Here is a 14,182-nt window from a genome sequence, read left to right on the forward strand (position 1 = left end):
TACAATTTAAAATGGGAGGTCAGATAAGCTCTCCTGAGATGACTTTTGAGTAAAGAGCTGAGGTAGCCAGATGGGTGTTCTGGGGAAAGACATGGGCAGAGGGAACCTCAGGTCTAAAGGAGCTAATCTGGAGCAGGCCTGGGGGTCAGGGATGGACAAAGAGCGCATTGAGGAAAAGGGGGCCGCAGATGAGGTTAGGGAAGAGCAGGTTCAGGTAACGTAGGGGCTCGAAGGTCAGAGTGCTGATTTTGGCTTTTGCTCTGAGATGGAGAGGCATTGAAGGGTTTTCACCAGAGAAGTGTCATGAGCTGACTTGACTTTAAAATGGTTACTCCCCAGGGTAGAGCAAGCAGATGTGTTTTATCAGGAGATGGACATTTCAGAGAAAAGAAAAAATTTAGAAAACTGAACAGTTTGCATGAATTTTGTACTCTTTCATGCATATATTGGCCAAAAGACTGCTTCAAGAATAATTATAAAAGTAGTGTTATAATAAATCATCTCAGGAATTAACAGAAAAATGGAATTGTGGTGTTAGAAGATATAACGCTAAAGTTTCAGATAAAATAAGATGTTTGTGCTTTTAATGGCTAATTAATGAGAAGATAAGTGTTTATGAAAATAATACTTCAGACAGGATAACCATTCTCATTGACAAAAGGACAAAATTATTATTCATCTTTTTAATCACAAGATTTAGCTACAAATGAAGTTTTACATAAGAAAAAATATGCTGTATTAAATACAAAAGAAAATAGCAGTTGTATAATATGACGAAGTTAATATTGATTAGAAAATCCAATTATTTCTACAATTTATTCTGATATATCCCAAGATAGCTGTTTGTCAGCAGGTGAACTTCCTATTTAATTGGCATGATTGAGTAATTAGATATATTCTCAGAGCAGCAATAAAATGAAATTCTCATGTCATAGGAACTTAGCTGAGGTTTTTGTTTTGTTTTATTTTACCCTTGGGTTTATCCAACTGAGACCGAGGAGACTTATTGTTTTATCCAGGAATAAATTTTTGATTTAAAATATTTGGTGATTGTGTGATAATATAATTGTTTTTGTCATAAGAATGATAGAGAAAAATCATGAATTTGACAAAGATTTGTGGTGATTCGCCTTTCTCTCATACTAAATCCTTTAAGCCCTCATTGTCTTTTTTCCTGGGCTCCTATAGGAGCCTTCTGATCAGCCTCTCTCTGCCTAAAGGCCTTTTGATCAGATCAATTTATCTTCTAGAAGAAAAATTTCATCTTTGTACCATATTCTCTATATGAAGTAGTAAGGCATTCATCCATAAATAACAGAAAACTATTACGGTGGCTTAAATAAATATGGGTTTATTTGTCTCATGCATTACAGAGTCTTGGATTAGCTATAATGGCTCCAAATTGCTTCCAGGGTCTCAGTCTCTTCCCATCTTTCTACTCTACTATCCTTATTTTGCAGGCCTTCGCTCTCATTCTAGTTGCTTTGCGAATGCAAGATGGCTGTTGTACCTCCAGACCTCACTTCTACATTACAGGTAAGATGAAGGTAGAAAGGTAAAGAGGACAAAAAAAGACAAAAAGTCTCAGGATAACTTTGCCTTTTAACTCTTTGCCTTTCATCTCTTTCCTTGAAGAAATGCTATCCCCAGGCATTTTTGACTAGTTGGAAAGGAGGTGAAGAAATCGGGTATTTTGGCTTTTTAGCCTCTATTGTAGAAGTAGTTAAAGGAGAAGATGGATATTATTGGCTTTTGGATAGCGAAACCATAATTTTTGCCTTACTCCCCATCGTCCATAAAAATCTTCAAAAATTCACCAGTTTACTATGTAAAGTCCATTTTTCTTATTATTGTGCAGTATAATGTCATAGAATGACTTCTTTCATTACTTTGGAAATTTGTAGAGAACTTACCTTCAGTTTTGCTAGTCCACTTGTATTAGTCAGACCTCTCCAGAGAAACACAACTAATAATGTGCTTCTGTGTGTGTGTGTGTGCACACGTGCAGGCAATTTACTTTACTCAAAGTTCACTGATTTAAATGTTAATCTCATCCCAAAACGCTCTTACAGAACCAACCAGAATAATGTTTGACCACATATCTGGACATGCTAACATATAAAATTAAGCACTACTAATACATACCCTATATTAAGCATGCTTAAACATTAGGAAATGACATGTGCTAAAAGGCGGAGAGAAAAGGCCCTATTTAAAAATTGAAATGAGTCCAGTATGACTACACATTTGAGTAGGAAAACTGACTGGGAAAGATAAAACTGGAGAAATAAGAAAGACAGTATTATGCAGGGCAATGTAGGCCTTGATGAGGAGAGTAGCCTTTACATTAAGAGTGATTGAGAGTAATAAAGGGCTTTAAAAAGTCACATAAGATGTTTGCTCATCCATTTCCTCCCTTCTTCATTCTGTCCCTTCCTTTCAACCAATGTAGTTTGTGTGGAGTTGACCTTGGGTTGGCATAAGTAATTTAACATGTCCAATTTCCTTGGCAGGTAGCTCAGGAAGAAGCCAATAAGACACATTATACCATTTGCTGGGGTTTCAATGTCCTCTTTTGCTGGATCTCCTAGTGTTACCCTGTAATGCTTAGAAACTGCTACAGCCATGTTGCTATTGCAGGAGATAAAGCTGACACAGGGAAGAAAGAACTATGGGATGAAGCTTGGTGACATATTATAATCGGAGTCCTAGATCAAACTGTAACTTAAAATTAGCTACTCCTAAAGTTTTCAGTTGAGAAAGATGATTCCTTTTTGACTTAAACTGTAACTTGCTATGTGAATATATGTAACACAATCGCATCACATTTGATAATGCTCATTTGTTCAATAGGGATAGTAGATTGGAAGGAGCAAGACAGGGAGAACTGTTAAGAGGTTGACTAGTAATCTAGTTGAGAGAAGATATTGACTGGTACCAGAGTGGTGGCAGTCGGAGCAGAGAAAAATGATAGATTTAAGAGATATTCAGGATAGATATTTAGGATATTTAGATATTGAAGATGTGGAGAGAAAAATTAGGAATGACTTCTAGATTTTCTGACTTGAACAACTGGGTTGGTGGCATCATTCACTGAGGTGGAGACAAAACTAGATAAGGTTTGCCTGTGAACTGTGCACCTGATATGACAAATGAGGTGTTGTATATATAGGCCTGAAATTTGATAGGACTACACTAATACAGATTTAGGAATCACTAGCATATAGAGTAGATGATGTTACTTAATGAGAAAAACAAAATACTGATTTTTAAGGACCAGGCAAAGGAAACTGATGCAGATATGCATCATAGAAACAAGAAAGACTGGGTTTAAGAAGGCTAGTACCATCTGCAGTGGTAAATACAAAGAGATAAACTCAGATGGAACTGAAACGTGTCTTTTAAATCTAGGAACACGGAGGTTATTAGAGAATTTAGGAGAGTATTGGGTGTAGAACCCAGATTGCAGAAGGCTGAGAGTAAGTGAGGAATGTGTGTACGTGTGTGTGTGTGAAAGTGGAATCGTCAAATAAAGAAAGCTGTTCCAGGAGTTATTCCACTTTGCAGTAAAATTTCTCAAAACTCTAGAACTGTGTCATTTATCCTCTTTTTGTTGTTAATACTGCCATATTTGGTGTTCTCATTCAGACTCATGTCTTTTAAATATCACCAGTATGCTACAGATTCTCAAATACATATATATTCAGCCTTTTTCCAAGACTCCACACTTGACTGTTCGGTTGCCTACACAGTATATACACCTGAAAGTTGAATAGGCATTTCATACTCAATGTGTTCAAAACTTATCTCCTGATCTTCCCCCAAGCCTTCTTGACCTTGGTGATCAATAGCACTCAACAATTCCAGTTGCTCAGGTCAAAAATTAGATTCATTTTTAAGCCCTCACTTTCTCTCATGCCCTTTATAAACCCTGTTAGCAAATCCTGTTGGTTCTACCTTCAAAATATATCCAGAATCTATTTCTTACCCTTCTGCTACCACGGTGATCTTTTATATGAATTATCCTAATAGGTCTGCATACCTTGACCTTTGCTGCCCCTACAGTTTATTCTCAACATAGCAGCCAGATGATCCTTTGAAAAGATTCAAGACCCTCAAGGATTTGGTATTCCCTCAAGTGAATGAGAGAAATGTACTCTCAACAAGCAAGAGGAGGGGAAAGGTTGAAGTCTGTTTTTGAGAAGACCAAGTACCTAATCTTCAATAAGGGAGGAAGGGGCTAGAAACTTCATCCTAGATGAGTGCAAAGGAAGGCCTAATACTCTGAGCAGCAGCAGTGACAACAGTGAACACTAGAATAAGATGTGGAGCTAAGATCTAGGAGTGAGCTGGGCATATCAGGCAGAACCAATGTCAACGCTATTGCTTTGTGAGTCTTAGGTTCCTGTGGACCCCTCTGTCCAACTCCTTTGGGTTCCCCACCTTAGCCCATTACACTGTTTCTGACCATAGTTAGGCCTGGATATCTAGTTAGGCTTCTGGAAGCCTTAGGTCTAGCCTTGGCCTCTAGAGTCCCAGGGATGTTAAGCCAGGTTAAAAATTTTCTTGGTCCAAAATTGCACTATTTACTCACAGATCCCATATTTAAAATCCATGCCTTCCTCTTTTCCTACGTCAGCTCTCCTCATCCCAGCCAAGTGGAAAGGATGGTGACCTCTCTCCTTTAGATGACCCAGACATCAAGTTTCCTATGGACCAGTGCTAGGCCTGACTGTTGGACCAAAACATGGAAGGAAGCCCTCACCACAGTGGGCACAGAAATTTTAGAACCCTAGGGCCGAGGCCAGCATGCGAGGATTTAATGATCACAGTATTAAAGAGCACTGTCTACTGAGAACTCCAGCTTATTCTTTGAAGGTGCTGTGAAGAAATCTGATGAAAACAGTGTTGAAATTCCTCCATGTCACTGTGTGTGGTTATAGTTCGTGAATTTTCATTGCTGTATGATAGTCTATTGCATTGATGCACATTTCGGTTGTTCTGTTTGTAATAATTATGAACTACGCTACAAAAATCATTTTATATACAATTTTTTTAAAAGGATGGATGGGATGGCACTCTGATTCCCTGGATTAAACCATTACCCTTACACTAGTCCTTGAGGTCCTGTTACTTCTGGCCTAACACCTACTATTCTATCCCTTGGTTATTCTCCCCAGCCATACCAGACTCTTGGCACTCATCAAACATGCCAGGCACCCTCCTGGCATGTCTGGAACTGTTTAACCAGAAATGTCTCCCTAAGCTGCTCCCACCCCCAGGAGGAAATGAAGACAGGATGAATGCTGATGTCAATGTGAAGGTTCACTGGTAGGATCCTGTTGGGACTGATGGTTTGGCAGCTTCTGTTGTGCTCCCCCCACACTCCCACAGAAGTAGAAGGTCATTTAATTGTGTTGGTGGTGGTGGGCTTTGAATTGTGAGCAGCATGAAGGTTGGATATTTTTATTACGGCGAATGGAGAATAATAAAAATTGCTGCTATAGTAAAAGGCAGAGCGAAAGTTCATTAGGGAACCATAGAATGAAGTCTAGCTAAGGTCAGTGATGCATAATCATAGTTATTAGAACCTACCCAATTATGCATTTTGCTACAGCAGTGTTCAGCAGCCCAAGTGATGGATGATGAAATCTAAGCTGGATGAGGAAGGGAGTAAAGATATAAGGGGACTGATGGGAATAAAATAAAGGGTTCTATGGACTATAGCAGTGATCATCTAACTTTAGTATGTATAAGCATCACCTGGAAAAGACCAGATTCTGAAATTATTATTCAGTATGTCTGGGTGAAGACTAGAATATATTTTCAACAAGGATCCTAGTTGATTCTGATGTGAACCATGGACCAGTTTTTGAGAAATAGTATATATGAAATTATATTGAGTTTAAAGAAGTAATATTTTGAGAGGGGGAGAAAGGGGAGGAGGAAGAGAGAGAGCATATTGCAAGATTAGGTGGTTACAGTGTGAGATGACTAATTCCAAAGATGGAACAGCCTGGAATGATGAAAGCTTCAGGGCACGGCCAAGCTAGTGAGTGGCTGAAGTGGAAGTGAATATGACCAGCTGTGAGAAGGTCAAAGTACAGAAAGCCTCGGTAATCCATGTGGACTTTGAAGCCACCCAGATAACAGCAGTACTTGGACAGAGAGAAATAAATGTGAGTAAAGTTCAAAGCCATGGGAAAATGAAGGGGAGGGACTGCAGGTTGGTAGACAAAGCAAAGATATGAAGTTGAAGGAGGTAAAACTGGTTAAGAATTTGTGCGCCGTGGTGAAGAAGTAAAACTGGCTAACATTAGTTGAGTGTGTTTGCCAAGATTTATATACACCAGTCCATATTATCCTCACATACAACTCACAAACTTCATAAAGTGTAATACTTTTTATTCTCCTTTTATGATGAGGAAACTGCAGCACAGAGGTTAAGCATGAAACATCATCTCACAATTCTTATCCAGAATGCTACTTTGATTCGTAAAATGGTAATGGAAGGTATTTTAATTCATTTCAACTGGAAAAAAAAAAAAATCAGATCTCCTGAATACTGTTATAAAGGGGTTAGGTTCTTTGGAAAATTAAAAATATTTCCTTAAATTTCATTTGTACTGATTTTTTTTTTTTTTTTTGCAATATCCAGCAAGTGGCAGAACTAATAACAACTCCACACTGCAAAGTGAACAGTTTGCATTTATCAAGACATCTACCTATTCCAGGCCTTGATGATTTCTTCAGCAGCATCTAACGTACTGTCTTTCTGTAAATAAATGAAATAATCATCATTACATATCAAAATAAAGTCAAGATGAAGTAAAGATTTAAATATAAAAAAATATATCAAAGTTAGTCCATCCGGAAGAATCATGCAGTGATTTGGGAACCAAGTGCTCCTCAACCCCTGATAACTTGAGCCAGGCCCAGCTGAGCTCTAGCCTGTCCTTGGCCTCCACAGCGATGACAGAGCCCCAGGACATTCACTTGGGGGCATGCCTTCCCAGTGAATTAAGTCACTGGAAGCCTTGCCTAAATTAAGCCACAACCCTAGTAAGAGCATGAACAAAGACCGGGAAACGGTGTCTGCAACGTCTTCTCTTGCTTTGGTGGCTAACTACAGAGGTCCCAAGCTCTTTCAAAAGCAAATCAAACAAACTAATCATTATAACACTATATCCCATTGCTGTCTGGCTGGTAGAGTACATGAGCCTCACAAGAATTCAATATTAGAGAAAATGGAGAAGTGTGATGCCAATCATTACATCATACTGTTTTGTAATGTTGGCTGCCAGTTCAGGGCACTTTATTGCTACTATCTTGACACCAGAGAAATCTACAACTTAACTTGCATGGCCAAAGAACATGACCAGGACAATGATCAACAAACTGTATATACGGCTCAGATTAAAAAGTTTAACCTGATCCCAGCCAAAACCATGTCCATCAGTGTAGACACTGTGACTATTCAGAGCCACTTGTGGCAGTCCCGGCAGCCTGAAGTGCCAAAAAAGACCCAGACTTGTAAAACACACCAATGAGGGCAGAGTCTGTGCTGACGGGACCAAATACATTATTTTCATCCATTTGGGTATGAAGTGTGCAAAAATCACAAAGAGGCTTCTAAACAACAAAAGAAAACTATTCCCTTAGCCCCCAACACACACAGGATGCCACGTGGAACAGGACTTGAGGCATAAACGCCCTCATTTTCAATGGCCCACAGCAGCTGTGGTCACTGCTAACTACAGAGGCTTTCAGATGAGGGATGTACAAGCAGCAACACCTCTAAGCCAGTGGATTCCCTTTACTTGAAATTCTCCTTCACTATGAAGTAAAATTAATTTACTTTGCTTTCTTGCCTTTCACCTCACTCACTTTTGCACATGACCTAACATCCCTCATGTGAGCCATTTAGAATCTGGTGAGATCATAGGAATGAGACCTAACCTTGGGTCAGGGTGTTTGAATGTCTTTAGGAAAAGAATTTGTGCTGGGGAAATCTTTTTCATTTGATAAATTGTACATTTATTGGTCATATCTATTGCCAATTGAATACTGTTTATATTCAATTCTAATATTTCTGAAAAAAATTCTTGTTCTTGTTCTTTGCTGCTCAGAAAAATTTTACTGAAAATACCAGTTTACTAAAAGCATTGAAATCTGCAAAGTCTGTCTTCTGCTAAAATAACATTTACAAACATGGAGACACACAATCATGAGTATGGTGAATGGTACTACTGACTAGCATTTGCCTAATTTAAAATAGGCAAGTTGAACAAATTATAGCCATTGCTCATTAAGTTTTGGATAGTACTCTAATAATGTGTTCAGTTTAATAAACATATTTTGGTAAAGCAGAAAAAAATAAAACATAATAGTACAAATGAAAATTTAAGTGAATATCCCATCTCGAGTGAAGAGAATTTTTCAAAGTACAAATTCAAGGCAGGTCTCCAAAAGGAAAACAATCAAATAAATATATCAGTATAGAAACAAGTCAAAGAGTACAAATTATACTCCCACTCTCAATCTATGAAAGCATCTTATGGAACTTTTCAGTTGTTTTGGTTATTTCTAATCGAAATGATAAAATTTCATTGCAGTTTTAATTTTCATTTCTCTTATTAAGAGTGAGGTGAGCATCCTTTTATGCATTTGACAGCTACTGAGAATTTTTCCATAACCACTGTAAAATGCTCCTTTTTGGCTTGTTTTGCCAAAATAAATGTACTGCCAGTACACTTAACTGTTTCTATTGCTCTGAATAATGAGTAGGCTACATGCTGTCCATCTATAATATGAAGATGTAGAAGCAGGAACCTTTTTAGGTATCTTCTCTCTACCATTACCTTCACTCTTTTTGGCAACTTTCTCATTTTCTGGAGAATTTGTGAATTTGTTTTGCATTCTCCTAGTTGTTTTAAAATAATTTCCATGAAGAGAATGGGTAAGGACTCTGTTTACCATTTTAAAACTGGAAGTCTTATTTTTAACTTCCATTAGTCCTGCTTATAACTTCAAATCATATACAGAGATCCACTGTAAGATGAGAATACTAATGGCCTCACCATTTCTTCTACATTTCAGTCAATTAAATGTTGACATTATTAGTCTGCTGATATTTATAATCTATTCTGGATGAGTCTTTCCTTGTCTATAGGTTGTTTCGAAAAGTAGAAACAGTTTTTACATTCTAACTAGGTTTATAGATGAGTGTGTTGTTACAGAGATTGGTTTGATCTAAGTAAGACTGTTTTTACTAACAATCACATCTGAAAAACAGCAATAATACATTTAGATGTTATTTTAGTACAGATCTAATAGTGATGAATTCTCTCAGCTTTCATTTATGAGGGAGGGATGTATCTATCATTTTCAGTTTTAATAGATATGTTCCTTGATATAGAATTCTGGGCTAATGTATTTTTTTTTTTTTGAAGCGCTCTGAATATTTTATTTCATTGTATTCTGGTCTCTGTTCTTTCTAATAAGAAGTTAGCTAACATTCATATCTACTCCTGTGCATGTGAGGTGCAGTTTTTCTCTTAGTGCTTTCAAGATCTTATCATTACCTTTGCTTTACAGTTTATTATGTGTCTAGGTGTGGTTTTCTTTATACACTGGTGTGGTTCACTAAAATTTTAGATCTGTAAATTGCTTTACGATAAAATCTGGGAAAACTTTGCCATTATTTCTTAAAATATTTCTTCTGTTAACATTCTTTTTTTAGTATTCCAATTACATGTATATTATCATTTGATATTGTCTCATAGATCTGAGACACTTCATCTTTCAAAAATAATTTTTCCATTTTTCAGACTGGATAATTTCTATGGATCTGTATTTTAAGTGGACCATTTTTTCCTGTCATCCTCAATTCTCCATGTGTTAAGCCCCATACATGTTTCATATTAGATATTGCACCTTTAAGTTCTTGAATTTCCACGTGATTCTTTATTTTAATAGTTTTAATCATTTCACTCATTATGGTCATATTTTCCTTTAACTTCTTGAACATACTTATAATCTGCTTTAAAGTCCTTGTCTGCTAATTTCCAGATATGGGTCACCTTGAGATTTGTTTCTATTTATTGCTTTTTTTCTTGATTAAGGGTCACAATTTCTTGTATTTTCATATCTGGTAATTTCTGATTGCATGCTAAACATTGTAATGTCAAATGGAAGTCTGATTACATTGTAAAGTCAACACTCTTGTTCTGGTAGGCTGTTAATTTCATGGCAGCAAGCCAATATTTAACCGCTGCCCTCTCACGTGCCAGTCCTGTTTCATTCCCCACTTAGCCAAAATCTCCTTGTGCAGCAAGCTAATATTTAAAAACTGCACATGAGCACATCATATCTAGTAACAGAAAAAAATGGTGATTTATAAATCAGAAGGAAGGACATCATAAATGTGTTTTTGAGTAGAATGGAGAACTTACTTTAATGAAGCAAAATCGCACAAACTTCTCAAACTGTGAAGTATTCTCTGTGTTACAGAATGCTGAAACTGGAATAGCTGACAGTTTCTAAAAAATAAAAAGAAAGGTAAAATAAGAAAACTACTTATAATTCAAATATTAATTTTAGGACCATAAACATTAGAAACAAATAGATACTTCTAAATATTCACAATGATTTCCAAAAGTAAAACTATTTTTAAAATCCTCCAAATAGCCACAAGTGAACTATCATGTAACAAAATTACAGGTAACATTATTTAAAGCACGTCAGCAGGTTTTCTTCATAATTTAACTATAACATATAGCACAATATTGCAAAGGTCAATAAACATTACCTTATTTTTAGTCATCCATTTTACAAATTTATAGTCATAAGATTCATTGCTGTTCTTCATATCAGAGAGGTCTGCATCTAAAATAACAATGAAAAATTAGATGGCCTATGTATTACGTGAGGCAACATGTATTTCATTTAAGTATATCAAGATTCAAAATTTTCTTAGAAGGTAAGTCATAGAATCTGCTGGAGTCTCACGCTGCATGGTGGGGTGGGAAGTGAGGAATTCACAGATGAGCTTCACCTATACCCTAAGCTGGTACTCACATATGCATCTGGTTGATCATGCTTGTGCATACAGCTCTTAGCACTGGAAGAGTAAGGAAGGGGAAGGAAAAAAAAATATTGTCTTTCCATCTAGAATCAACATAAGACTGATCATCGTTAAGAAAATAATATCTAAATTCAAAGAGCATTCATCAGTAATAATTTCATTTCCAAACGGTCATTCATTATTATATTGTAATCTCTACAAGAGTAAAGTGTCTGTATGGCAACCTATCATTATCCTCATTATCTAGGTCAGTGTCTAGCTTATAAGAGAAGAAAAGCATATTTGTCGAATGACTAAATTAATATTAATATTTATACAGGGAAAGTGTCTGTAGATCTTCCAAGCGATATCCTTATTGTCTGCCTCATTCTTTCCTATATTATGCTTTTAAAACAACATTAAATTTGGAGAAAAATTTCGAATATATGTTCTTATTCTCATCTCTTGCTCCAATCTTGCTTTAAGATATTTCTCTGGCATTCAGTTTCAGCATATCATTTCAACTTTATTGACTTGTACACTGGATCTTTTTGAATTGCTGAAAGCAATTAACATTGATGGTTACTACAATCAATGAAATTTTACAATTTATTGCTCAAAACAAATTGAGGTAGCCATCTTCTTTTTTCATTCACTAAATATTACTGGATTTCTTCAAATGAATGATGTCAAATCCTTGACATTGATTAAAGATTCACCTGTATTTAAAAAAATCTTAATATATTTTTACTTAATGGTTTTATTTCCATTCTCTTCTGTGCTTTAAGAATGTAAAAAAATCCATATAATAATGCTAATAATATACTACCGTTTATTGAGAACTTACTATTTGTTAAACATGTTACATGCTTCTCTCACTTATTTGTCCTACAATTTTGAGCAGTAGCTATAATCTTCACTTTATAGATGAGAAAGTTAAATTACTATTTCAAGTATTTCACACTATATGTATGTATATGTATTTAGTTCAGATTTGGGTCTATCAAAAATGATCACTTTAAAAAGTTAATGTTTATTGTAAATTATATGAAACTGTGTGACAAATACACAATAGTAGTGTATTCAAAGGCAATCCAGAGAAAGGAATGATTATCTATAGCAGTAGAAGGAAAAACAGGAGGATATTAACTAACTGTAACTGACACTAGCTGTACTACTCATTTATTCTTGTAATGGTTAGAAAAGAGGACTTTATTGCCATAGTGCTTAAAAGGAAAGAAAGAAAAATAATTCTTAAGATTTTATACTTAGAAAAAAGTTAGAATCTATTTTTTCTGAATACTTCAGTCAGAGATCCTCAAAGGAACTAAAAAATATATTTTTTTATTCAAGTTAGAAGTTTGAACCATATTATAATAGAGTTAGGGTATTTAAGTAACCTATATAAATCAAAATTGGTTGTTGCATTCCCACTATCTGCTCCATAAATTTGGATCTTAGTATCTCACTAAACAAATAGTTTTCCTTATTTGTCATTGTGTCTTCTAATCAAATGTTCCCCTTTTAGTTCTGGAATAAAGCTCATTGATCTGGAAAGATGCTTAGTATTGCAGAAAAAAAGGCAATTTCCCTGGTTAGAACATGCATCTCTAGGTTCAGAGTCCAGTTCTGCTACTTATCAGTTAACTTCAGTAAATTTCATGATTCCCTATCTTATCTTTCTCACCTATTAATGAGGATATAATAGCATCAGACTCCTAGGGCTTTTGTGAGAATATGATATTTGTAAACCTCTTAGCATAATACCTACTATAGCATAAATACTTTAAAGTTTGATTCCAGAAAAGAATTATTTTTCTAAAGGTTTCCTTTTATTCAACAATTATATAACTAATTCAATTGTTTTTTTTTGTCTTTGCTGCCATGACATTTAGTCTCAAGTTAATACTAATTACAACACTAAATGAAACTAGGTGGCTTAAATACTTGCTTCTTCTCCTTCCTATGTGACATTGATTTTCTATTATAAATGAACATTTCTATGTGGATACTATTGCATAGAAGACTTCTGAGTTAGCTCAAATTCCTTTGGGGAACATGAAGTATAAGTCAATTTCTTTTAATAAAATAATTCATATAGAAAATGTTGCAATTTCCAATTCAAAGGCAAAAATATAAGTGATGACAACTATGCTATTTATTTTTATCATGTCATGAAATAAGCTCCACATTTAGAGCCAATATAGAAAAGTGGTTTCCAAACCTCAGAGTATACAACATCTTAATGGATTTCACATAAAAATAAAGTTTAAGAGCCTGACGAATACAGCTCTCTGGCAACAGGACAGCAAGAATCTCTGGTCACCGTGGCCTCTACTTCTCTCACAAAAAAATGAAGAAATAACGAGCACTTTTATTATGAAATCAAAAGTTTCCAGCTTTATAAAATTTGGTAATATAAAAGGCTTTTCAAGCTCAGTGTCATATAGCTTCATTGTAATAAAACCTTAAAACATTTAATTTAGAACGGGTGTAATTTCTGTCAGAATAAATTATGGTTTTAAATTTACTATCACTAACAGTTTAGCTTTTTTGAAGAAAGTTAAATTATGTTTAAAATGTTAGGCTTCTAACCTTAGGTTTATATAGCATGTCAGAATTACATACAACAATTTCAGGCAATACAAAGACCATTGCTTTTTGGAGAAAAAACTATTTAGAATCTAACTGTGTGACTTCAAGCAAGTTACTTAAACCTTTCTAAGTCTTTATGTCTTTAAAAATGGCACTAACAGTGCTTTTTTCAAAAGGGTATTTGAAAGTCCTAGGCATGTATTAGACTTTCAATAAATATCATTTTCCTTTTTTTACTTCAGTTTGGTATAGTCTAAAGTGGCAAATAATCCTCGATGGTATCCACATTCTAGAAATCTTATATTTTTCAAATAAAAAGGAAACTTAAATTTTACTCAAAGGGACAGAGGGCATATATATTATTTCATGTATCTGTTTTAAATTATACACCAGAACAAGATGATAGTAAATTCTATGTTTAATAGAATAAATAGAACAAGTGATTCCATAACCATGCAACAACAATCACATTTAAGGTCAAGTACCTCAAAGTCAAGACTATAGTAGAAAAACACTGACTTT

At 35.2% G+C, this 14,182-nt stretch overlaps 1 protein-coding gene across 3 annotated transcripts in view; it reads right to left on the bottom strand.

Moving 5' to 3' along the window:
* Positions 1–6,388: 6,388 nt before the first annotated feature.
* KYAT3 (kynurenine aminotransferase 3) overlaps positions 6,389–14,182 on the bottom strand; it is a 46,302-nt gene continuing 38,508 nt past the window's right edge. For 2 of the 3 annotated variants that reach the window (XM_016148508.2, XM_016148506.2), the window contains 3 exons: positions 10,811–10,887; positions 10,455–10,541; positions 6,389–6,775 (listed from right to left, as the gene is read on the bottom strand). In XM_016148508.2, the coding sequence (XP_016003994.2) occupies positions 6,722–6,775; positions 10,455–10,541; positions 10,811–10,887 (218 nt within the window). In that variant the 3' untranslated portion in view covers positions 6,389–6,721. Of the gene's footprint in view, positions 6,776–6,798; positions 8,464–10,454; positions 10,542–10,810; positions 10,888–14,182 lie in introns of those variants that run through there. The other variant, XM_016148507.2, reaches the window with a different exon arrangement.

Source organism: Rousettus aegyptiacus, unplaced genomic scaffold (genome assembly GCF_014176215.1).
Source record: "Rousettus aegyptiacus isolate mRouAeg1 unplaced genomic scaffold, mRouAeg1.p scaffold_m13_p_1, whole genome shotgun sequence".
Lineage (NCBI taxonomy): Eukaryota > Metazoa > Chordata > Mammalia > Chiroptera > Pteropodidae > Rousettus > Rousettus aegyptiacus.